The sequence below is a fragment of the Gymnodraco acuticeps genome, unplaced genomic scaffold (assembly GCF_902827175.1).
Source record: "Gymnodraco acuticeps unplaced genomic scaffold, fGymAcu1.1, whole genome shotgun sequence".
In the NCBI taxonomy this organism is placed as follows: Eukaryota; Metazoa; Chordata; class Actinopteri; order Perciformes; family Bathydraconidae; genus Gymnodraco; species Gymnodraco acuticeps.
Genome location: NW_022990317.1, coordinates 653646 through 678097, shown reverse-complemented (window position 1 = coordinate 678097; position 24452 = coordinate 653646). Strand labels below are relative to the sequence as shown.

The 24452-nt window shown below is 40.0% G+C and overlaps 1 protein-coding gene across 1 annotated transcript in view; it reads left to right on the top strand.

Moving 5' to 3' along the window:
- wwc1 (WW and C2 domain containing 1) overlaps positions 1-24452 on the top strand; it is a 71973-nt gene that overhangs the window by 29584 nt on the left and 17937 nt on the right. Inside the window, exons 5-11 of the mRNA XM_034223055.1 lie at positions 1329-1408; positions 6671-6800; positions 11930-12076; positions 12966-13036; positions 14499-14744; positions 17981-18070; positions 21566-22203. Coding sequence (XP_034078946.1) covers positions 1329-1408; positions 6671-6800; positions 11930-12076; positions 12966-13036; positions 14499-14744; positions 17981-18070; positions 21566-22203 — 1402 coding nt within the window. The remainder of the gene's footprint in view (positions 1-1328; positions 1409-6670; positions 6801-11929; positions 12077-12965; positions 13037-14498; positions 14745-17980; positions 18071-21565; positions 22204-24452) is intronic.

Genomic DNA, 24452 nt, shown 5'->3' with positions numbered 1-24452 from the left:
TGGATATTTCAGATCAATTATGAATATTTCAAACATTGTGTGCATATGAGTACCTCTCCTGTGTCATTGGGCTCCATTGTTGCACTCTTACATTGTATTTATTCAGAATCAGAAACAGATTTATTGCCAATTATATGAACACATACGAGGAATGTGCCTCGGTGTTTACAGTGCATACGCAAAAACACAGCTTAAGAAGATACATTCAAAAGGATTTTACAGAACTATTATAACATAACAATATTGAAAAATATTTGCATAAAATATAGATATACCAAGAAATGACCTACAGTATAATACGACAAAATACTCAAATATGTGCAGTATTGGTACATAAAGTGGAAAGCTATGCAGATATTAAAAGAGGTAGCTTTGTGTACAAATGCACAAATTATTCAGAGGGTTGTGCAAGACAGGCGCTATTAAAATGAACAAGATATTGTTTGTAGCGTGTTCAATCCCACATACACCTTCTTTTTGTTCCAGATTCTCACTAAAGCACCAAATGTGTATTATTTAAAGCCTGAAATTAGTCCCCAGCTCTTTTTGGGAATTATTTACATTATTTTAAATAAATGAAACTATATTTGTGAGTCTTGTTAACAAAATAACATGTTCAGTAGGATCCAATGGTGTTGAATCTGAACCAGAGTCCTGCATCGGGTCAGGTGACCCGCAAAAAAAGGGATTCGCGGGTGGTATTTTTTCAAACGCTTTTTTCCGGGTTCGGTTCTGGGTCAAACAAAGATGATGCGGGTCGGGTCGCGGGTGTAATAATAATAATTTAGTTTAATGTTTAAATCCTCAGACCTCTCCCCCGCGGGACCGCGCATAACCATAACCTCTGCAGCGCATCAATCTGCTGCTGAGCGCGCCACATTCGAAATGGCTGAGGTGGAGCTCTCTAGCGGAGAATACAGCATTTTCAATAACACTTCCTCAAGAGCGAAATCCAACGTCTGGGAGGCTTTTGGTGTCATCCTAGATGGAGAAAATAACCAACATCCCACGCTTTCTGAGACAAATATGCAACTGCGTGTGTTAATAATTTCACGTTTTCACTGCTCATATACGTGTTCGGGTCGGGTTGCGGAACTAATTGGCAATATGTGCGGGTAGCGGGGCGGGTTCGGTATTGCACGTCGCGGGAGCGGGTCTTGAAAATCAGACCCGTGCAGGACTCTGGTCTGAACGCCACAGAGAGGTTAGATACGTTTTTCAAGACTGACACATTGATTGTTTTGGGTTTTTCATGTGATTTTAATGTAAAAAAATAGCTTATTCTTTCAAATAATTCCCAAAACTAACTGTTGTGTTCTCTGTTTCAGGTGAACAAGCTGAAGCGGGACCTGGCCTGTATGAAGCAGGAGCTTCAGTTCAAAGAACAAGGCTTTGAGACGCTCAAAGAGTAAGTGCTGCATCCTTACGTCCTCACACAGATACTGATGACCTTGATTTATCGGACAAACTGGTATTTGTTGCCCAGGTGTACTCATGTATTGCCTCCCTGACCTTGAGTTCTTGCTGAAGGGCACATTGACTGGTATACAGTCGACACTTTATGCTACCAGCAGACCTCCTCATTTAATTTGACGCGCAATGCAAGACAGTCAGAATATGACCTGAATAGCAAGTGTGTGTGACCTTCCCTTTCTGTCTTCACTGATTTACAGTATCTCCATTAAAAATGATCAAAATTAGGTTTAATGCCAAGTACACAAACCAGGCATTTGCTTTGGTGAATAATGGTGCATGACTCAAATTAAACTATTTTAAAAGCTATTTGTCAAGGTGAGTCAAAGTGAATTAAACATGTGACTCGAGTCCACACCTCTGCCGTCCGTCCACTCCTGAAAAAGTGTGTTAATATTAAAGGGAGCAAAGCATCAACACATGTCCTATCATTTCCTGAACTAATGTTAACGCTGTTCATTCCCAAAAATCAGCTATATTTTGTCTAATAATTTCAGCTACTTTTATTTGACTTTTACTGTCAGTCATTTTTATAGTTATAGCTATATGTCCACAGCAGTAGATTTTCTTAGTCCTCCGACAGTAAACTGACTATCTTTAGGTTTTAGACTGTGGGTTGATCTGCACTTCCTGTCATATACAGACAGTTATTCGATGAGATAATAATTCTGAGTACAAATGCACCACTTTCTCTGAACCATTACTTTCCTGAGTGCTACCCAGAAATAATTATACCAAAAAATAATTTGCAGTGGTTAGCAAATACCAGAGTGTAGTATGCAAAACGCACTATGACTTTATCGAAGACAACAAACTCAAATTAGAGGACTTGTTGTTTTGGAAATCCACTTTAGTTGGGACTTGAGTGCAAAGACTTCAGACTCACTTGGGAAATGCACCAACAACTTTTGGACGTTTCTGAATCGGGTTTTCCCGCTACTCGCTATAATCTGCTCTTCTTAAACATCCTAGCAATGTCTCAACCTAGCTCTTATCTTCCATTTTTCTTATCCTTATCAATGACATAATCACTCCGGCTTCACAGAAATATCTAATTTAATTTCAAAATGAAGGTGTCAAGACTTGCCAAGATGTGTCCCAAGTGAACGGTTCATGTGAATATAGAGAATTGTGTTGAATGGATGAGTGTTACTGCGAAGCGCCAGAGCAGCTGACTCTCTTATCACCTGAGTTATTGCCTCAGCATTATCACACATTCCATCAGATCATTTAACACTCTATAAACGCACCGATGGAACAACAGCTGAAGAATGTGGATTCAAGAGGAAACACCCCTTTCTATGTGACCTACTTCTACCTTCTGAAGCGAGTTCATCTCAACGTGCAAGGTGTATCAGGAGAATGTGGATCTGATTCATTTGTTCTTCATGTCACACTGAAGCGGCTGTGATTTCTGAAATTAAACCTGATTGGAGAGCAGATCCGCCGGTGTTGAATTGAACAGGAATGTCTGGTCTCGCGCAGCACAGTGAGAGTGTGAGGAGGATTAAAGAGTAGCTGAGGCAGAGCGGTTGGACGGCATTCCCCCGTGATTTTCCTCTCCTGTTTCAGGCGTCAGACGCCACTCGGCAACCAATCGCTGTTTGCAGAAATACGAATAGGCTTAGACTGGAATGCAGCCCAACACTCCTGTGAAGATTTCACAAAATACTGCTGCATAGGAGGGGATTTACTATGTTTCACATATGTATGAACAGATAAATAATACACTGAATAAGGCATATGGAGTCCCCGGTACTTTAGTGTGCTTTTGGCTGGGTCTGTTTTGATCAGTTTTGGATATTATGTCAAGTTTTTCGGACAAAGAGTTATAGAATATTTTAAACCAGTTCCCAGCATAGTCTCACGATGACTGTCGTTTTATGAGGGCAGAACATATGTTTGTATTCCACAAGCTCCTTTCTCCAGACTTCCCTGTAATATGTTCCTCTTTTTCTTGTGATTAATTGGATGATTTTATTTTGTATTCAACAACACTTCAAAAACAACTATTAGACATTGGTACTGGGCTATTTCAGCTGATACCTAGCACTAAGTAGTAACACAACTTCTCCAGTAAATTATACCAGCATGTCTTCCTTTTTATACCTACATATAGAATAAAATGCACTTTGTATTATTTTGTCAGCCAACCAAACACCACAAGCATTCTTTATGATAATGCAACTTCTAAATGGCCTCCTACCACAGGAGCTACTGCCAATACAGTCTGTGGTGTGGGGAGCGCTCTATGAATACATATTTTAATAGTTTGAACACAAACTGACATGTGTTTGAGTTAAGGATAAAGACCGTAACAGTCTGCGTTACACCTACAGTGAATGTTAAGCTTACAGCTGATCAATTTAACATGCTATAATGTCGTTAACATTTAAACAAACATTAGCTTTAGTTAAACAACATATTATATCCTTTTCAGTTATATAGTTCTTTCTTTGTAGCAATTTATTGTTACTTTTATCATAATTATTTTCATTATCATGACGTTACTTTCTTTTACTGTAGGTGTGTGCTACAGTTGTGAAAGGGAACTCCAAACTAAGTACTCTTCATATAAAAAAAAGGGGGGCAACGTCTTTGCCATGCTTTACCAATTCGGATCATTTCTCACAAGCAATATAACCTTTAAAACAACTATCAGTTCATCTATCACAGTCTTCAAATGTTAGTCCAACATATTGATGGTATCTTCCTCCAAAATGATACAAAAGTATTGCTTTGATGCCCATAATCTTTTGGCCTTATGTGCGGTATGCTTTGAGGCATTTAAGTTAACCAGGCTCTTTCTCCTTGGGCAAAACATTGGTGTGAAATGAAAAATGTACAGTAAAGATTTGGATTGTCCATTTTAAACGTGACTGTTTCAGCTTAGTAACTATTTGTTAAAGGTCCCTCTCTCTCTCTCTCTGGGGTCATTGTGATTTTTGTCGTAAAAAGGTTGATAACAGCGTTTTCTCTCGGCATAAGTCCATCTTTGAGAAGGACTTAGAGAGGATTACTGGTTCTCTCTGCCTGACACAGACTCTCTCACTTCCTCATTCTCTCTGTACCTTGTTTTCTCCCTCTCCCTCTCTCTCTCTGAACCTCCCCCCCTCTCCCTCTCTGAAGAATGTGGAAGGACCTGTTATTCAGATGCATGCATGACTTGCTGATGAAAGGCTTTACAGAGCTGCTGCCTCTGATGGCTGTTTCCTGTCTGTTCTCCCTGCAGCCAAACACTGGATCTCATGTGTGAACGCTACAAATTGAGCAAACATTTAATCTCCATTTCCCAAATGGTCCTGAGTTATAACGCAGAATCAGAATCAGAATCAGGGTTATTGCAAAGTAGGTTGATAATGTGGCATACATAGTAAGACGAATTGGGTTATAGAACTTTTTGAAAACTATTATAAAATAAAAAAACGGAATAAAACATTTTACAAGAAATATCAATTTACAAAGAAATATATACAAAAGAAAGTTACTCTGAAAAAATGTGCAGTACATCAGAATTGAAAGTGAATAGCTGTAAAAGCTGATTAATCAAAATAACAAAAGTCGGCTTTATGTTTAAACCCATTTTAATGTGGACTTTATTTGGTTATTATTAGTTTTTTATTATTGCCATTATCTTGTTCAGACGGACGAAGGACCAACAGCTACGTTAAGTCATCTCCTGCTTTACATAAAAAATCAGCTCTGCTTCAAAAAAGCTTTACTCATAATTCAGTTATCCTTTTTAACATATTTTGTAACTTTTCTGTCATTTCAGTGTCTCTCCTTTTCTACCTGTTGCCTTTAAGACAATGAGCCAATCCCTCTCTTACAACACACTGGGTGTTTCTCAATCGCGAGTAAAGCTGCTCCAGAGCCACTATTTCAAGCATGCTACGTCATCGAGTGCCGCCGAAGTACTGTTCCAATGTCCTTCGTTTGGAGAAATTTCGAGGCCGCACATGTGTAGACTCCGCGGTCTTAAAATCCCCACAATGCTTTGCGCACGGACCAATTTCCCCAAATCTATGGCGGAAAATGTAAGGCGGGGCCTCTCATATGAAGCACACCTGCACACTTGCTAGCCTGTTCCACTCTTTGTTTTCCGAATGCCAGGAAGGATTCTTGCCTCGCTTCTGAAGCAAGACGCTCGGAAGACATGTGCTACCAAGCAAGCGTACTCGAGATTGAGAAACACCCAGTATGTGCACGTCTTGAAAAGTCTCAAAAAGTCTAAACACCCCAAGAGAAAAACCCTTAGATATTGTGTCTCACAAAATCCACTTGTATTAGTTATAAATGTTTTTTTTTTGTCGTGATGCTGACCTTTTGGAGACGTAGAGTATACATTGGTCTTTACACCTCTAAACTAAAACGGGGATGGTTGTGACGGTGCTGCAGGAGGCTGTTCTGTTCTTTTTTGGGAAGTTTTTTAATGTAATAACAAATAATTGTACTTTAAATTGTCTGCCTTTGTTTCCCATCATACTTTTATATGATCATGAACGTGATCTCGCCTCCTATTTACAATAAACCCTTACACCGAGTATAACAAAGATGCAAGTGCAAGATCCTGCAGTCTAAGAGCCAGCTAAATGTGCTGCAGTCCCCAGCTGATCAAATGTCTGCTTTTAAAGCTGAGGCTGCAGTGTTCCAATCTCTGGCCCATCAAGGTATTGTGAGTTTACAAAGGAAAAGAATCAGCGCAGGGGATTATTCGGAGAAAACAACCCTCTTGCATATTTTTAATATCTAATCCATTTTTAAAACTTTGCTGATAGTTCACAGAATATCGTTGATAACATCATAATCAGGATACATCGTACAATCATTTCTCAAAGAACAAGTAATAAGCTCAATAGAGAAGCTTGGAAAATATGTAAATAGGTGAGAGAATGAGCAATGCCTCCACCTGCTGTTATTCTTCACTCTGTGGTCACAGCTTTAGCTTCACACTTAGTGTAACTGTATGCAAATGAGTCAAAGTGTTGCTGTCATGTCTCCACACTCAGCTGATCTAGTTGCTTTTGTAAACAGTTAAAAGAGCAGCTGATTAAAAGTCATCAGATCTGTGAAAGTAATTCATCCGTTCAGAGCAGCTGACAGTAAATGTGTCAGGACATTTTGACAGGATCATTGGCTGTTGATACTGCTACTTAAATCTATCTAATGCATCATCTCCTGTCTCTCCCCCCCCCAGGATAGACCTGAAGGTGTCCAGCAGCCCGTATGGCTTCAAGCTGCAGGAGGCGCAGAGCATCCTCAGCGAGGTCCGCACCATCCGAGACGCCATCAGCTCTGGGGAGAAGGAGAAACAGGAACTCATGCAGGTAAAAAGACACATCCGTAATGAAGGGTGTCACAGTCAAGTAAATCTAGAAACATGTGATGATGAGCCCATAACTAGTCAAGCTTTGTCGGGCTCAGCTTAGTAGCACCTGTAATTTGATGTTTAATCTCTAAATGTTCCAAAATCAGATATTCTAAACGTTGTTTGTCAACGTAAACCTGTTTAGCATTGACAAACAAATTCACTACACTGGTGAACCACCTTCTTCGATTTCTCATCATTTACATTTTTTTGTGTAACGGACTGAGACAAATGACCTGAACTCGAACACGAGAAGAATAAACGTCAGTACAAACGGCTTGCTGATGTAAAAGCTTAGCATTGTTTAAAGGTCGCTGAAGGCAGGATGTTGAGTTGATCAGCTCCAGTATCAACTCTTTGATGAACAAAAGGAGAAAGGAAAGAGGAGACAGGAACTCCACATACTGACATGTGATACAGAGAGCCACGTGGATCATGTCAGGAATCTCAGCCAGACCTCATCACAATGTGCATATTCCCACAAAAGAAAGGAATGTCATATTACTTGCTTACGTGTTTTTAGGCCTTTTTATAGAAAACTTCATGCTTAAAAACCAACTTTTCGATCAACTGCTACAAGGTCACTTTGCTACTCGCTGTTTTTAACATTACCGTAGTCGACCATGAAAGAAAGTTTATGGTGTTCCTTCGAAAAACAGCTTGTCTTTTATAGTCAGAGACAAGCAAATATGGGGTGTATAAATGAGTCACATTCAATATTCAAAACTTTATTGTCATGTGCACGGTATCTACAGTGTAGATATGGCAATGACAAACTGAAGTCACAGTGCAACATGAATATATAGGACATAAATAAAACAGATAAAATAATGCAAGAGAATGTTTTGAGATGTGCAACAATGTAAATACAAATAATATAGAAATAGTGCAAGAAGTGGATGGATGGATTAGGGAATGGTGATATGAAACATATTGAATTTCCCAATGTGTTTTACCAATTATCTCTATCAAACTAGCGACGATATTAAACATACATTCCTCAAATAATCTTTAGAAACATGGATTTAATGACCAATCATGTAAGGGCAAATATCAGCAAAGGTACATTTACATCATTTTTTATTTTACTAGGAAAAAATTACGATATCCAAAATCTATGGCGATATCTGGTGTCATATCATTTATCAATATAATTCCCTGCCATAAAATACATAGGCTGTAATGTGGAAAGTAGCAGAATTGAATGGCTCTGACTGAATAACTTCCAGATGCTTTGTGCCTTGAGGTGCAGCGTAACACTCATCTTCAAACGCTGTGGCGGGCAGTGGTTTGTGAAGAAGAGGATGAATAGGAAATGAAGTTGGAGTACGAAGCGAGGCTGTGTGAAGCGAGGAGACGAGGCCTTGAGACGACCCTCAGGAGAGTCTTAATGTTAAAACACTTCACATTATATTGCTGTGAGAAAAGGGCCACATGCAGTAAAACAGATGTAGCTGAGGCTGCTTCAGAGCTTCCTGTCGGCTTCACTCGGGAGAAGAAGCGTTGTGTTTGTGGGGATCAGTTTCAGTGTTTTCTCCAAAGTGAAAACTATTTAGCCGACGGCAGCAACATTTATCAACGCTGAGGTTTCATTTTGTTCGCTGCTCATGTGGTTTAAACTCTGAGTGGGTATTCGATAAGATGGAACTTTATTTATCCCCTTGGGGAAATTCAGATGGATGGATTGATAATTTATTTATCCTAATTTTTGGAAATAGTTTTGTCACAGCAGCATGTTGACAGCCGTTTAACAAGAAAAAGAAAAACATGTCTTAAAAATAGAATAAAATACACATATTCACACTATAGAAAATATATATTCAGAAGAGTATTTACACACTATAAAATATACAGAATAAATTAGAATACTAATCTACTAATGGGACAGAATCATATAAGGATAGTCTACTTTATACAGATTTTTAATTCAAAATAAAATGTATCCTGTGAGTTATTGGCTACAATATGCGAGTACAGTTTGTGCATCTTGTTCATTATTATAGAAAGGGAGAACCAAAACTATTTAATTATTTGAGGGTGAATTAGTATTTATTTTTTTGTCAGTTCTGGTATTTCAGGTGGCACTTTAGTCAGACACCACCAGTTTGAGTTTGGAAACAATTATGCAACGTATGGTTGCATCTACGTATCTTCTTTATTGTCATATTTCTATCTTTTGTGTTTTCGGTTAATCATTTTGTCTATAAAATATCAAAAGAAGTTGCAATTATTTCTTATTTTAAAGCCCAATGTGCATCTTTAAATGCCTCGGTTTGACTGACAATATATCCAAAACCAAAATAAGTTTTCAGCTGATTTCCAATGATATAAAAGAGAAAAGCAGCAAATCCTTCTTTGCAACACTGCTAGGTTCTGCTGCATGGTGACTTTAAGTTCAAGGTCCAATATGCTTTATTTGCATGAATGGAAATGCGTCTATCCTCCTCTTCACTGCTCTCTGCGACAAACAAAAGGTGTTTTCCATTAACTTTTATAACTCCAAACCCTCCTTTGCTTCTCTACTGTCCTTTATCGTGTGTGACAGCATCGCAGTGCAGTGTTTACTCCGTAGTTCCACCATGACTGCAGACTCTATTCAAATGAAATGATGTGATTTGTGGCTCTCATGCAGAAAATGGCAAACCACCCCTAATTGGTTCTTGATTGCTAATACACCGTTGTTCATCATTATAATGCCTCGAGGATACATTTTTGATATCTGTCTTGAAAACATTTGTAATGTGTTTGAATAGGAAAGATGTTTGTTCATGCTCCAGGCAAAAACACGCCTGCATATTAAAGGGGAGAACATTTCAAATGTCTATAAATCTTAGTTTTAAGCATTTCCGACTTACATTTTAGACTTTAGACTAAAATGAAAACTCCCAGTGGTGATAATTTTCCATCAGTCGCATATACATTCTTAAAGATTGCAAATATCAGGTTTTTTCAGGCTATCCTGTTTGCAGTCGTTTGGCTCATATTTATTTAAAGGTAGAGTGAGGAAAATGTGTTCAAGAAAACATAGTCTGCCTCCCATCTCTCCCCCTTCCTCCCCCTCGCCATCTGCAGCCGACAGTTCAGTCTGTGTGTGTGTGTGTGTGTGTGTGTGTGTGTGTGTGTGTGTGTGTGTGTGTGTGTGTGTGTGTGTGTGTGTGTGTGTGTGTGTGTGTGTGTGTGTGTGTGTGTGTGTGTGTGTGTGTGTGTGTGTGTGTGTGTGTGTGTGTGTGTGTGTGTGTGTGTGTGTGTGTGTGTGTGTGTGTGGTGTGTGTGTGTGTGTGTGTGTGTGTGTGTGTGTGTGTGTGTGTGTGTGTGTGTGTGTGTGTGTGTGTGTGTGTGTGTGTAACAGGCCTCACTGACAGCTTCACTTTAAACTGAGCCGATACAATTAGTCAAAACAGTGATTTGTCAATCAAATTTGACAATCTATTCATTGTCTCTCTCAATTTTCAAGCAAAAATACCAAAGCTCTCAATTTTGGGAATGTGCAGCTGTCCTGCGTCTCAAGTGATAATAATCTGAATATTTTTGGTTTTCTAGTGTAGGAATATATTGTTTGATATGTACATATATATCTACTTGCTGCAGAAAATGAGGAGAATCGGTTATATTAAAATGATGTGGATCCACTTTGTCTGGCACATGGAAAGTGATACAAATGTTTGAAATGGGGGAAAAAAAATCTAGCAGCTGCTCAATTAAAATAAAACTGCATCTGCTGTTTTTTTCCCAGAGCCCTTAGAGAAAAAGGTATATGATTTCTGTGTAATGAAATCTTTCAAATACAAATGTAAACACTTATCTCTGGTTGCCACTCGGGTCTGTATAACAGCCATGTAGAGCTTTGTATTTCAACTAAGATGCTGTTAAGACATTATCTAAATACTTAAACACTCCCACGATCAAAAGGGTGGTAATGTTATTTTCACGCCCCCTTTGAAAAGCAAAGATAAGGTGCGTTCCAAGCAGGCTTCAGAAGCAGCCGCCGAGCCGGCAGCGTCTCTGCTGCTGCTCCACAAACACACCGGGAACATGCAGCGAACACACAGCAGTGTTTCCCCTAGGTTTACTGCTTTGGGGGGGTGCTGCCCATAGGCGGATTTTGCGGGGGGGCATTACCCCCCCCCCCCCCCCCCCCCCCCCCTAGTGGCTGAAATATGTTACAGCATTACTACGTCGAAGACTGTTCCAATACAAATATTTCGTATATCAATATTTGAATAAGGTAGGACACTGGTTAATAATATTGTAGCGTGTTCAAGTAACCAAGGGATATAGTAGTTATCAAATAAGTATAAGATGTGCAAAGTTATGATAAGTTTTACAGTTATGTAATGCACTGTTGTTGGGGGGAGAGACCGCCCCTTCCATATGAGTTTGTGTGTACGGCGGGCATGGAAAAGTCATACACAGTTAGCAGGACAAACGTCACTTTGTAGTTCAAGGTTGATTCCAAGAAGCTTCAATTCCTAGATGATCAAACGAGAGATTAGAGTGCAAAGGACAAAATGTTCAGAAACAATGAGACATCTACGGTGTCATAATATAGTTTGATGCCCTAATCCCACTGCATTCAATCACTCACTTCATATCTTAATTATATATAATCTTAGTTTCGTTATACTCGAATTGCAAAAATAATCGTTTATATACATTTATATCGCAATATGGACTATCCAAATCGTATTAAACGCAATATTTGTCAAAGGCTAAATACGGGAAAGTACTGTATCTCAATGAGACTACAAACGGTCTTTTGTCAAACCAAAATCACATTCATGATTTTAAAATATTTGCCATTGAGAATGTAAATATTGTTTAAAAAAAGAGATCATTTCCTAGTGTCCCGAAACATATCGCAATTGCAATATCATTGTGGTATAATCACATGTTTCCATCGTGTGCAGCCCTTCTGAAAGCAGTACTATATTGTTACTTTATATAACTCTTTTCTGTCCTTAATCACTTCCTGTTCCACTCCTTGTCTCCTATTCCTTGTGTAGTTTCTCACCCCGATGTGCCAGTTTCTCCCTCCTTCTGATCCTTGCTCCATGTAATCTGCAGCAGCTCTTGTTTTATCTCTTGTAGAAACTGGCGGTGCTGAAGGACAGTTTCCAGCTGGACTCGGGCTCTCAGCAGGAGCTGTGGGGCAGCAGTCCCTCGCTCGCTAACTCCGAGCTGTGCATCCCGCGGCTGTACTCCGACGCCGGCTCGCAGACCGACATCCCCGCTGAGGTGAGTCTCAGGGAGGATGTCAGTTTTATTTGGTTTTTTAAACATGTATTTGTATGATTTTTTTTTTACATTTATCACATTACACAAACACAACCGAATATTCCCCAACATTAGACATATGGCAGATTACAAAATAATTCTAAAATAAAAAGTGTGCAGTTACTAGAAATCAGTTTAAAGTACAGACCAAGAATATAATTACATTTGCAATAAAAGCCCATCCACAAACAGAGCAGAGTGCTTACAATTCTTCAAATAGATGAACCATATTCAACATTTCCTCACAGTAGTTTAGTCTATTCACTTTAACCTTCCATAGCTTCTGCAATGTCCCCATTTTTTATAAATTCCAAAAACAATTAGGATGTCACTTTTTACTTCACACGAGATACAGCTTTCAGAGAGGTCACACAGTCTGGGTTTTGAAGTTTTGCAGTTATCAGCACAACATAAGGTATAGTCCCACAGGTAAAAAACGAAATCAAAAAGTCTACCACGTGTTGGCATTCATCTTAGGGCAAGAGACAAAAAAATATGGACACCAAGTCGACCTTTTAAAAGACAGGCTATCCATCAAACTGAGTGCAAGGACTTTTTATGTATTGATTTACTATAGAACATGCCCCTGAACATTGTTATCTATTACCTGTTGGAAGATAATGGCTATGTCGCCCAGACTTGATTTGACTTTATTTTTTATACAAAAACATTCTTGAACAATCTAGGTTTGGAAAAACTAGACTAAACTAAATGTTGCATCATAATTATGTCCTGTAATGAGCAATTTACAAGGCTGTCTTGGTACGTTTGCTTTATTAAAGGATGATCCTGAATATTGTTTTATAAACTGAAGTGTGTAAACGTCCATTGTGTCATTGTTTGTGTGTAGTTCATGACCAGCACCAACAAACTGGCAGAGAAGGTTCGTGTGAGTCTGCAGTACGAGGAGGCCAAGAGAAGGTGCGCGTAAAATCTATTGAAAACATTCAAATATGTCTGTGCTTGCAAGATTTTATGTCAAGGAATGCCTTAACCTGAATTAATGAAACTTTTATAATCGGTGTTATTTAATTTTGTATGGATTCAGATTTGCAAAAGCTCTGTGTGATTTAGTTATTTTACCAGCTCACTAATCTGCTGTCGTTCTCCTGAGCGTTAAGCATCTAAGAGAATTTGCTCAAAATAAACACTGTAAAGAGAAGAGGATTTGTAGCAAAGGGTTGTTTGACCCTGGGTGTTCATCATACAGTTTCAAGGTCGAATACTTCTTTACAGAACTGTAATTATCTATGAAAACAGTTTTTCCTGTGTTCCTCCGAAGAGCCAATTGATGGCTAGAGTCAAAAGTCAAAGTCAACTTTATTATGTGTGATACAAACAGGGAGATCAACATTCTGTTTCTCAATGGCCCCAAGAATAAGAATATATACAAATATATGTATGTGTATATATACATACAAAAATGAATATATAAAAATAGCAGTCTACACCAGAGGTCGCGTTAACCAAATATTTTCCGTCTATGGCGGATTTTTTTTAACAATGACAGAAAAATCTGAAAGCAGTCCGTCATTTTGACGGATTAGATCAAACTCGGAACAGCGCCAAAGTTTCCCGCAGCGAGGCTCCGGTGTTATGCCGTGTTATGCATGCCCGCCAAAAAGGAAATGATATTGGTTCTAAACTGTACTTTGCCGTACAAATCATTGAAATGTCCGCGAGGTGCATGCATAACACAGCATAACACGGCATAACACGGCATAACACAGCATAACACGGCATAACACGGCATAACACAGCATAACACGGCATAACACGGCATAACACGGCATAACACGGCATAACACGGCATAACACGGCATAACACGGCATAACACGGCATAACACGGCATAACACGGCATAACACCGGCGCTAATACTTCACGAGGGTGCTCTCCACCCCCCCGTTACAGACCCGACGGATAATAATAATAATAATAATAATACTTATATTTATTATAGCGCTTTATTAAAGATAATGGATTATGACCGTCAAAATGACGGGCAACGAAAAAGTCTAACGCAACCTCTGGTCTACACACACATTTGGACACAGGTGTAAGTCTAGTCTGGTAAACTAGACTTCTAATCATAATAATAACTTTGATTTATAAAGTGTCTTTCATTAAACCCAAGGACCCTTAACAATAATTCTAAATGGATGAATATATGACAACAGTACAAATATTCGGTCCATTGCAGCTAGTAGAGAGAACGTGTATGCTGCTGGATGACTGTATGTGTCTCTGTGTGTATTATTGAGTATATAAGTCAAATGTTCATTAAACGTCTCCTCTTCCTCCTCCTCCTCCTCCTCCTCCTCCTCCTCCTCCTCCTCCTCCTCCTCCTCCTCCTCCTCCTCCTCCTCCTCCTCCTCCTCCAGGATCGCCACCATCGAGGTGCAGATCGCAAAACTGGACAGCGAGGCGTGGCCGGGGCTGCTGGACCCGGAGCGGGACCGCCTCATCCTCATCAACGAGAAGGAGGAGCTGCTGAAGGAGCTGCAGTACGTCAGCCCCCGCCAGCGCCTGCAGCCCAACGACAAGGAGAAGCTGGAGTCTGAGAAGAAACGTCTGGAGAGAGACCTGCAGGCGGCCAGAGACAACCAGAGCAAGGCCCTGACCGAGAGGTGGGGGGGCAGGGGTTTATTATTACACATGAAATACTTTATCGATAATTATCAAAATCTGTAATGTACATGTAAGGCAAGGCAAGTTTATTTATATAGCACCTTTCAACACAAGGCAATTCAAAGTGCTTGACAAAAATGAAAGACATTAAGAGCATTGAGAAATAGTGCGGCGGAAACACATTATAAAATGGCGTTTAAGGAGTAATGTAAACATGAACACAATAAATAATGATGCACACAAAGGAGGAAAGGAGGAGATAACTACATATATCTGTCTTCTTTAAGGACACACAGTTAATCAAAAGTTATGGAAATTGAAATACAGACTAGTACCAAAACACAATATTTAGTAAGCCAACATTTGTGAAAATGAAGCACTGTGGGCCTGCAGAGAAACACTGGCCTTCAAACTCTGTTCTACAGACTTTATAAATAATCCTTGTTTGTTAAAGATCCTCCAAAAACATTACGTTATTATAATTTTTATCATGTTTTTTAATCATATTGTGAGCAATGTTTCATTCCCTCCTATCCTATTGCAATTACAATATCAGTCAATGTTACCTAAATGAGTTATTTCCCTAAAGTGTGCAGCCCTCATCTCTGTCTGACAGGAGCAGCAGCTGCTGCTGAGTTTCTGTGTGTTTACTCTCTGACTCTCTGGAGAAGGTTAGAGGAGACGCTGACAGCACTGAGGAGGCATTATCGTCTCCTCTGCTGATGAAGTGACTGACCTTCTGCTGCTGTTTGACTCCTCTGACCTTCAGCCCTTCAGAGACGTCAAACCTCCCTGATGATTATTAACAGTTAGAGATGAGCATGACACTCGTCTCCTTTCCTCTACTTGTTTCCTCTTCTGTTCTGGTTGCCTCTTCTTGTCCACTCTCCCTGAAGTCTCCTCTTCTTATTTTTTCTCGTCTCATCTCGTCTCCTTTTTTATTTCCTCTCCTCTTTTGTAACCTCTCCTCTCTTGTCCCCCCCTTCTCCTTGTTTTTTCTCCTTTCCTCTTCTCCCATCTTCCTTTCCTCTCCTTGTCTCATCTCCTGTCTTTGTTTCCTCTACTCCTCTCCTTTTCTTTTATTTCCTCTCAACTCCTTGCCTTGTCTCTTGAACTCTCCTGCACCCCCTTCTCCTTGTCTCTTCTCCTTGTCTTATATCCTGTCTTTGTTTGCTCTACTCCTCTCCGTTTCTTCTTTCTCATCTCCTCTCCTTGTCTTCTTTTCTTTTTCTTGTCTACTCTCTTTGTCTCCTCTACTTTCTTTTCCTATTTATTTTTAAGTCTCATCTCGTCTCCTCTTTGTTTCCTCTCCTTGTCCCTTGGCCTCTCTCCATCCCCCCTCTTATTGTTCTCTCTCATGTCCTCTTCTCCCATTTGTCCACTCCTTGTCTCATCTCCTTTTTTTGTTTTCTTTGTTTTTTCTCCTGTCCACTCCTTGTCTCCTTACTTTTCCTTGTCAACTCTCTTTGTCTCCTCTGCGTGTCTTTCTCTTTTCCTTGTTTCCACCCCTGTCCGATCCCTATCTCCTTATCTCCTCTTCTTCTTCTCTACCTCTCTATTTCCAGTGTTTTAGTCTTTTATTCCTCCATGTTCTCTCTGTTCCTGCTCTTCAACATATGTCCTTCTCCCCTCCTCCCTCTCTGTAGTTTTGTATCACTCTCACTTTTCCTAAATAGCAGCAGACCAGAACCATCAAGATCACCATCTCTCCCTCTCTCTCACCCCCCCCAGCAGGACTCTTATTATTCAGGCTTCAGGTCAGACTCTACCTGAGCTCTGTCTCTCTTTGTGTGTCTTCTCCTGTTCCTGAAACCTGAGAGGCTGCAGGGCCTGCTCACAAAAGGAACCTCTTGTAGTCTGCGCACACACATGCACATGCACATGTACACACACACACACACACACACACACACACACACACACACACACACACACACACACACACACACACACACACACACACACACACACACACACACACACACACACACACACACACACACACACACACACACACACACACACACACACACACACACACACCACACACACACACACACACACCACACACACACACACACACACACACACACACACAGATGAAGAAGAAATATGCTTAGGATTTCCTGAAGATGAATTCACGTTTTGAGTGCAGCAAACACTTTCATTGGTTTAGAAGTTTTAAAAGACTCCATGCAGGTATTATCAGATATTTGGCCAATTAGACCTCCATTCAAGTTGGGCAAAGCTCTGCCGGACATTGTGTGAAAGGTCATTATAGAAATGTCAAGTTGCCCTTCTCTGAAAAACACCACAGTGCTAGCAGAAGAGGCAGGCTTATGTCAAAAAAGCTCAGTCTGAAAACACACAAACAGTCCTGAAAACGAGCTTGTATAGTATCTTGTAAAAAAAACAAAAACACTTTTGAATCGGGCTGCAGTGTGTAGGTTTCCTGGTGCATGTTAATTTATTTTATTTGTTTATTATTTAAAACAAATATCGGAAAATGTTCTTTTTACATCATTAAAAGTCTGAAATATACGTTAACACTCGGAGGCACTGTATAACTTTATTGACTAACCCACAAGTCAATCTTTTGATATCTTCGTTAACATTTAAGAAACAATATGAGCGTCCTTCAAAAATATTTCTGTTTCTTTCCACTCTGGCTTTTTCTCCCTCCTCCTCTGTAGACCAAATGCATTTCAGTCCGCACACGCTTTTCTTCTCATTAGTAAAAGAAACACTCACAGTGATTACATTATAGAAGATCCAAAAACGAGTACACACACACACACACACACACACACACACACACACACACACACACACACACACACACACACACACACACACACACACACACAAGGCTTCCCCTCTTTGGCCTGTTTGCTCTCCAGCCATGGATCATAGTAACAGCTGTTCATGTTTTCCTCAGAACAAAGCTTATTCAAACAGATGACACCGCTGTCCCCTGAACACAAAGTGGCTTTTCCCCATGACGCCTGAACACATCACCACCGCTGTCATGTTATAATTGTTCTCTTTTTCAAGGACTCAAAACCATTATTGATTTATTTTATATATGTGAAAGTGACCAATGTTCTGCCTGGGAGCAGCACAAAAGGAATAAGATTAGTGTTGTTTTCAATTTGTAGACAATTGAATTGTTCAGAAAGAGAGTTATTTTTAATCCGAAGGTCTGTAACTGACTGATTATTTTTGATCATTTCAGGCTGAGACTCCACTGCAAGAGGAACAAACTGGTCCGAGAGCTGGAGGAGATGGTCCGTCTGGCCACATCCCTGCATACTCAACTCAAAGGGTTTGTTTCTCTCATTACTGCTGTCGATGTCTTAAAGCAGTGGTTCTCAAACTTTTTTCAATAATGTACCCCCTTTGAAACAAATATTCCGCCAAGTACCCCCTGATCAGCGCAAACACAATTTGTTAGGGACAAAATGCCTATATAAAGAGGTACAGTACAGCCTTGCACCATCAGTGTCTGATTTATTAAAACAACAACATTGTAACTGAGAAAAACTTAAATGCTACATTTCAAATGTTTACAATCCATCACTAAATTCATGGCAAACCAATTTTAACATCATGCAATAACACTGAGACGACATTAGTTGCATTGAACTGATCTTTTTAATAAGTTGTACTTACAATGTAGTGAGAAACATGGGCTTGTGCTTCACTGAGGATATTTGTCATTCTCAGTGACAGGGAGGCAAACTGCAGTTATTACACTTCGCGTTTTGAAATATATGTAGGCCGAGGCTAACTCTGTTCATATAAAACCCACACTGCTCAAACTTCGTTACTTTTCCTAAAATTTGTATATTTATTTATTTTGGGGCGTGGGGAATGAAGAGAAAAAAAGATATGAGCATTTTATGAGCATGGGATTTTGACCCCTCATATAAACATATGCATAATGCTGCGCTATACTTTGCGGCCACACGCCGTTGCCAAGCAACGCTTATTGTTTAGGTCCTTTGATAAGCAGGCAGTCATATCATTAGCTAGAACTAGCTAGATCTGATAGATTTGGACAAAAACGCGAGTGAAGTCAGAATTCTGAGATTTCCAGAAAATAAATATTATCATTTAAAGGGGACCTATCATGCAAAATGCACTTTTTTTACGTATTTTATACATGAATATGTGTCCCCGGTGTGTTAGGGAACTCACCAAGTGTCAGAAAACACAACCCTCTCTCTTTTCCTCCATACCCAAATCTCTAAAAACAGGGCTAATACAGACTGATACAGATTTGAAATATCTCTGACGTCAGAAACAAGGAGCTCCGCCTATATGGGCAACTCTCCACCTATCAGGGGAATGGGGGGTTGCCGTGGCATGGTAACAGCATGGTAACAGCATGGTAACATGACGCTCGTGCCTCGCCCCCCTCCTTTGCAGTGGGGCATGGTCAGCTGCAGCTCATTTGCCACAGAATCAGCCCTTGCAAAAACAGGGCTGGAATACAGCAAATAGAGCGAAATGACTCGAGGCATGGCTAAAATGCATGATCTGTTTGGTATTTTGAAAAAAAAACTTCACAGACATGTCTTATATAGGTATGGCCCTACAATATATTATTCAAATATAGCATGATAGGTCCACTTTAAAAAACTCAAATTCTGACTTTTTTTCTCAGATTAAGGTCAGAACAAATATAGGGTCATTTCTGGTTTCTTGGTCACATCCCAAACAAGTGTTTCTCATGTGTCCCTAATCCTTTTACCTAAAATTAACATTTTAAGCACCAAGTCATTTATCTGAAAATTAATATTTCTCGTAAAAATCCAATAAAAAACTAATGTTCATTAGTTGATAGAGATAGGGCTGGACGGTTATCGTCAGTACAGTAGAGACAGTTAATGAAGGAACATTTAGAAACAAATCTGTTGACTTAAAGATCAGCATGTTTTGCTTTATTTTTCCTACATTAGGGGAGGTTGAGAACATTTGGCGCGATGGAAGTATTTTAATGTTTAATCGCCAAACATTTGCAAAAGATGAAAGCCATTTTGTTCTCCTCGTCGTTTTCATTTCACTCGACACAAATCTCTCTTTCCAGCCCAATTATAAACATCCCAGGGAGGGAATCACATTTTTATGAGCTGACGCAAGGCAGTTGTAAGAACTGTACTTCTTTTGAGAATCGTTTAATATTTTATACTCAGACAGTTTAAATTCAACAGTGATATTCTGAATAGTTGCCAGTGTCCTCTCTGTCTCCTCCTCAGGCACGTTTACCTCCCTCACTCTGTTTCTGTTCACGTCTAACCTTCTGGTCGGAGAAACATCAGAAGTCTCCCCGGGGGACAGGAAGTCTTCTCTGTCTTTGCAAACGAGCCTCTCTGCTTTCATTACAGAGCTTTAATATACAGCTACAGGAGGAATCACTCTCAATATCTAAGGTCTATCTTAGGCCCTCCACTTGTTTTCAATTGCAATGAACATCTCTACTGCTGTGCTAAGATATAGAATAAGACAAAATAGCCAAACAGATTGTGCAATTACAGCTTACATTTTTGACAGGTACGTTTTTTTATATCAAATTTCATACATGCAGGCTATTTGATATGCAATACAATACAGCTTTATTTGTAAAGCACTTTAAAACCTCCAGACCAAAGTGCTGTACAGAGAAATAATTAAATGTGTTCATAAAATACACAAATCACACAGCTCAGCTCACATAGTATAAGAAAGGTAATACAAATAAAAAGGTAAAAACAAAATAATAATGTATACAAATAATAACATACGGCATATAGTAAAAACAATATACCATTTAAAAGCAACAATCTACAAAGTGCTGAACGCTAAGGAGAAGAGAATATATAAGATATACTAAATAGGAGGCATACATAAACTAAAAGGATATAACTATAACAATTATTGTGATCTGTTTTAGCTGCATTATTTTGGGTGAAATTTGTTTGTTTTTTATTATGGAAAGGCAAATAAAAGAGTGAGCAGACAGGGTAGACATAGATATAGTAGACGTGGGAAACAGTCTGCCTGTAGCCATGTAGCTTTCTGCTCATCCATCTTCATGTTTCTTCCTTCTTCTTGCCTAAAACGTGTCTTACTCTGTTGTCTTCACTAAAGCCTCTTTATTTCTCATCATTTTCTATCACTAAACTCAATGTGAAATAGAGCAATATGCCGTTTATAGGAGCTATAAAATGTATTCGTTTAAAACAATTATGTCAAGTTGATGCTTGTATCCAAAGCATTTTGACAAGTGTGACAGCAAACAACCTGGTTACACATTACATTTGAAAGCGTGGATGTCATCAGGGATTTTTCAGACGCATATAAATCTATTAGTATGTTATGTTCTGTTTGAAAGAAATAACCTCTGAGTGTAGGATGGTTGTCAAGGAATCCACACAGGCTTTATATGATTGCATTTCCTAAAATAAATTCTTAGAAAGTAAACAGTAATACAGAAGTCCTGTGGTCTACATTTTCTTTAAAAAGGTTACTTTATTTTAATAAACTAATTATAACACGGTATCCACAGATCTTGAAGACTTTTAAAATGGTAGAACTTCCTCAAAAAGCGGTGAGCCCAGTCAGATGTGTCGCAAACACTTCAAATGTAGGACAGCATTATTTATTTGGGATTGGTCTCAAAAGCCTAAACCATTGTGGATGCATGCTGGATTATAGCAAACACAAACTGTCTTCGGGGCCACTGCCTGATAACTTGAAAAACACCTTGCATCATCGCTTGATAACAACTGTTCTGGAACATGCGAAATGTTTTATTAATTAGCTGTCTCTCCCTCAGGCTGTCGGCCAGCACCCTGTCCTGCTCGTCGGGCAGCAGTCGGGGGTCTCTGACCTCCAGCCGCTGCTCGCTGGCCACCACCTCCAGTCTGGGCTCCACCTCCTCCCTCAGCTTCACCGACATCTACCTGGAGCAGCCCGAGCTGGCCGACCCGGACTTCCAGAACAAGCTGGACAGCCTGCTGCAGGAGGGGGGGCAGGGGGGCTACCGGCCCTCCAGCTCCATAACCACCATCCACGAACACGAGGTGGTAACAGGCTCCGGAGAGACGCCTGAGGTCAGAGCCGGAGAGGTGGGAGGGGGTCCCGCTGGAGGAGGCGTGGCGGGGGAGTCGGGGTCGTCCAGGATCCAGGCCCTCAGACTGTCAGAGACCCCCCGCTCCATGAGCTCTTTGTCCCCCCGCTCCTCCCTGTCCTCTCTGTCTCCGCCCTGCTCGCCCCTGGTAACGGACACTAGCTTCCTGTCCGGGGAGACGTTCGCGGGCCAGGCGGGGCCGGGGGGGCTGAGCCTGGATCTGGAGCTCCACAGCAGGCTGGCAGAGCTGGAACTCAGCCTGGACTCTCGGGAGCAGAGGCAGGAGGAGAGGGGGGGGCCGGAGACTCAGAACCACAACACAACACTGGGCGAGGAGGTCAAAGGTAAAGAGACGTCTTTTTTATTCAAAAGGTTCACACACTAGTTTCCAGTTCATCTCAAACGTTTTAGAATGTGAAGCAAAACACAATCTGTACAAAATACAGGACAATATTATTTATTTGGGGTTGGTCTAAAAGTGTATTCTTTCTTTTTTGATTCAACACTTTCACACACTTGTTTCCAGTTCATCTTAAAAAAAAATTCAGGGTTTTTTTCAGGGTTCTTTGCAGACATGTCGAGTTAGAGGAGAAGATGCTTTGTTCTTCTTCTGTGTGCAAATTCCCCTATTACAAGATGCATTAGATAGATGGATAAATACTTAATACATCCCAAATTGAGCAATTATTAAGTTACTAATATTGAAAAGATAGAATAAGATATGAATATAATAGAAAATTAACATTAACAACAACAAATATATATGCATATTCATAGTATAAAATGTATCACTAGAGTATCCAAATAATACACCATATAAAGAAAATACTGAATACATTTGAATACTGTGCAATAGACATTTCACTAAGCAAAATATCTCAAATCTAGACGGGAGACATTATACACATTATAAAATGTAAAACAAAATAAAAGCTACATTTCAAGAAGCTGCATGTCCTGACAGTGAGGAATGATCACAATGAGATACATATATATACTGTACATGGATTGGTGCTGTTGTTGCAAGCTTACTTAAAGAAGTTGCTGTCCTTCATAATTGTTGTATTATTATACATCTGTTCTTCACCAAGCTGTGAAGCCTGTTTGTGCTGTGTGGATAATGGCACTGTCAGGAAAAGAGACGACCACAATCTGTCAACACAAAGTAGAAAGCCCACTGTTGTCTAAACATCTGCAGCTGTAGCATTAGATATGCCTCTCATTGTGACTGAAGAGCCTAAACCACACAGAAGACTAAAGTGTTTGTTTTCAGGGGGGAGGTCTTCCAAACAAACAGAGATACAAAGCCTTGTCATTAAACTTGGGAGGGACTTTTATCCTCACAGCAATCATTTCAAATCTCAACAGCAATAAAAGGATGTGTGCATAACAACTCAGCAGCGCTCTAATGATGATCCCAGTTCATATCAGGAGAACCATAACAGTGATGAAGTGTCTGCATGAGACATGGAGAGAGGCTGCTGGTGTAACGGCTGTATCTCCGTTACACCAGACCTCAGAGAAAACACTCCAACTTTATTGGAAAGCAGCATACAAGGAATCCTGTGTGTGTGTGTGTGTGTGTGTGTGTGTGTGTGTGTGTGTGTGTGTGTGTGTGTGTGTGTGTGTGTGTGTGTGTGTGTGTGTGTGTGTGTGTGTGTGTGTGTGTGTGTGTGTGTGTGTGTGTGTGTGTGTGTGTGTGTGTGTGTGTGTGTGTGTGTGTGTGTGTGTGTGTGTTGAGAAATGTGATAGTGTGTGAAACCTGACTGCTGGTGGGAGCAACGATGAGAGGGGGAGTGGAGGTGAGGAGGTGTAGGATTACGGCTGCTGGGGGGGTGTGTGTGAACGTGGTATTTATCCCTTAGGTTTTGTGATATTTTCTACATTTCAAAATACAATAAATTGGAATTAAAATATTTCTATAAACATAAGAAGTTAAAGTAAAAAATGTGCCATAAGAATATGAAATCAAAATATGTATTACCATAAGAAGTTCAAATGTGAACATTGTACCGTATAACAACAATACATATGAAAACTATTTATATTGCAATAAATACAGTGGTGTATAGAATTAATAAACATATCGACATTCATACAAAAATATACAAATAGTAGGGTTTAAAGAGCTAAAAGTATATTAATTAAACTGTTATTGATCCACAGACAATGAATGGACAACATTGTTGATATTGGTCCTCATTAAACAAGCACACAACAATATTTATTAGGATTTAGTTTTATCATTGTAAACTGAAGGTCCTTTTTCTGTAAGTTAGACAAAGCAACATATTAAAAGCATGCTAAATTAGCTTTCAGCCGTTCCTGTTGGAAGTGTACCCAGGACAGGATCGATAGATTACCCTGAAACCTAAAATAACCTCCATGTGTATCGTTTCACCCAAAGATGCGGCTGCAACTGAAATAAATGAAAACTGCATGGTGGTTGTAATGTGGGTGAGGGTCAGGGGGAGTTTGAAGCGGGCTCTCAGCCGCTGTAGCAGCAGAACGTGACTCAGGTTCTGGTTGCGTCGTCGGGTGAAAGGTGGTCCTGGGGTCCGGTTTCCTCTTCACGCTCCGTCACTGCTGCCAG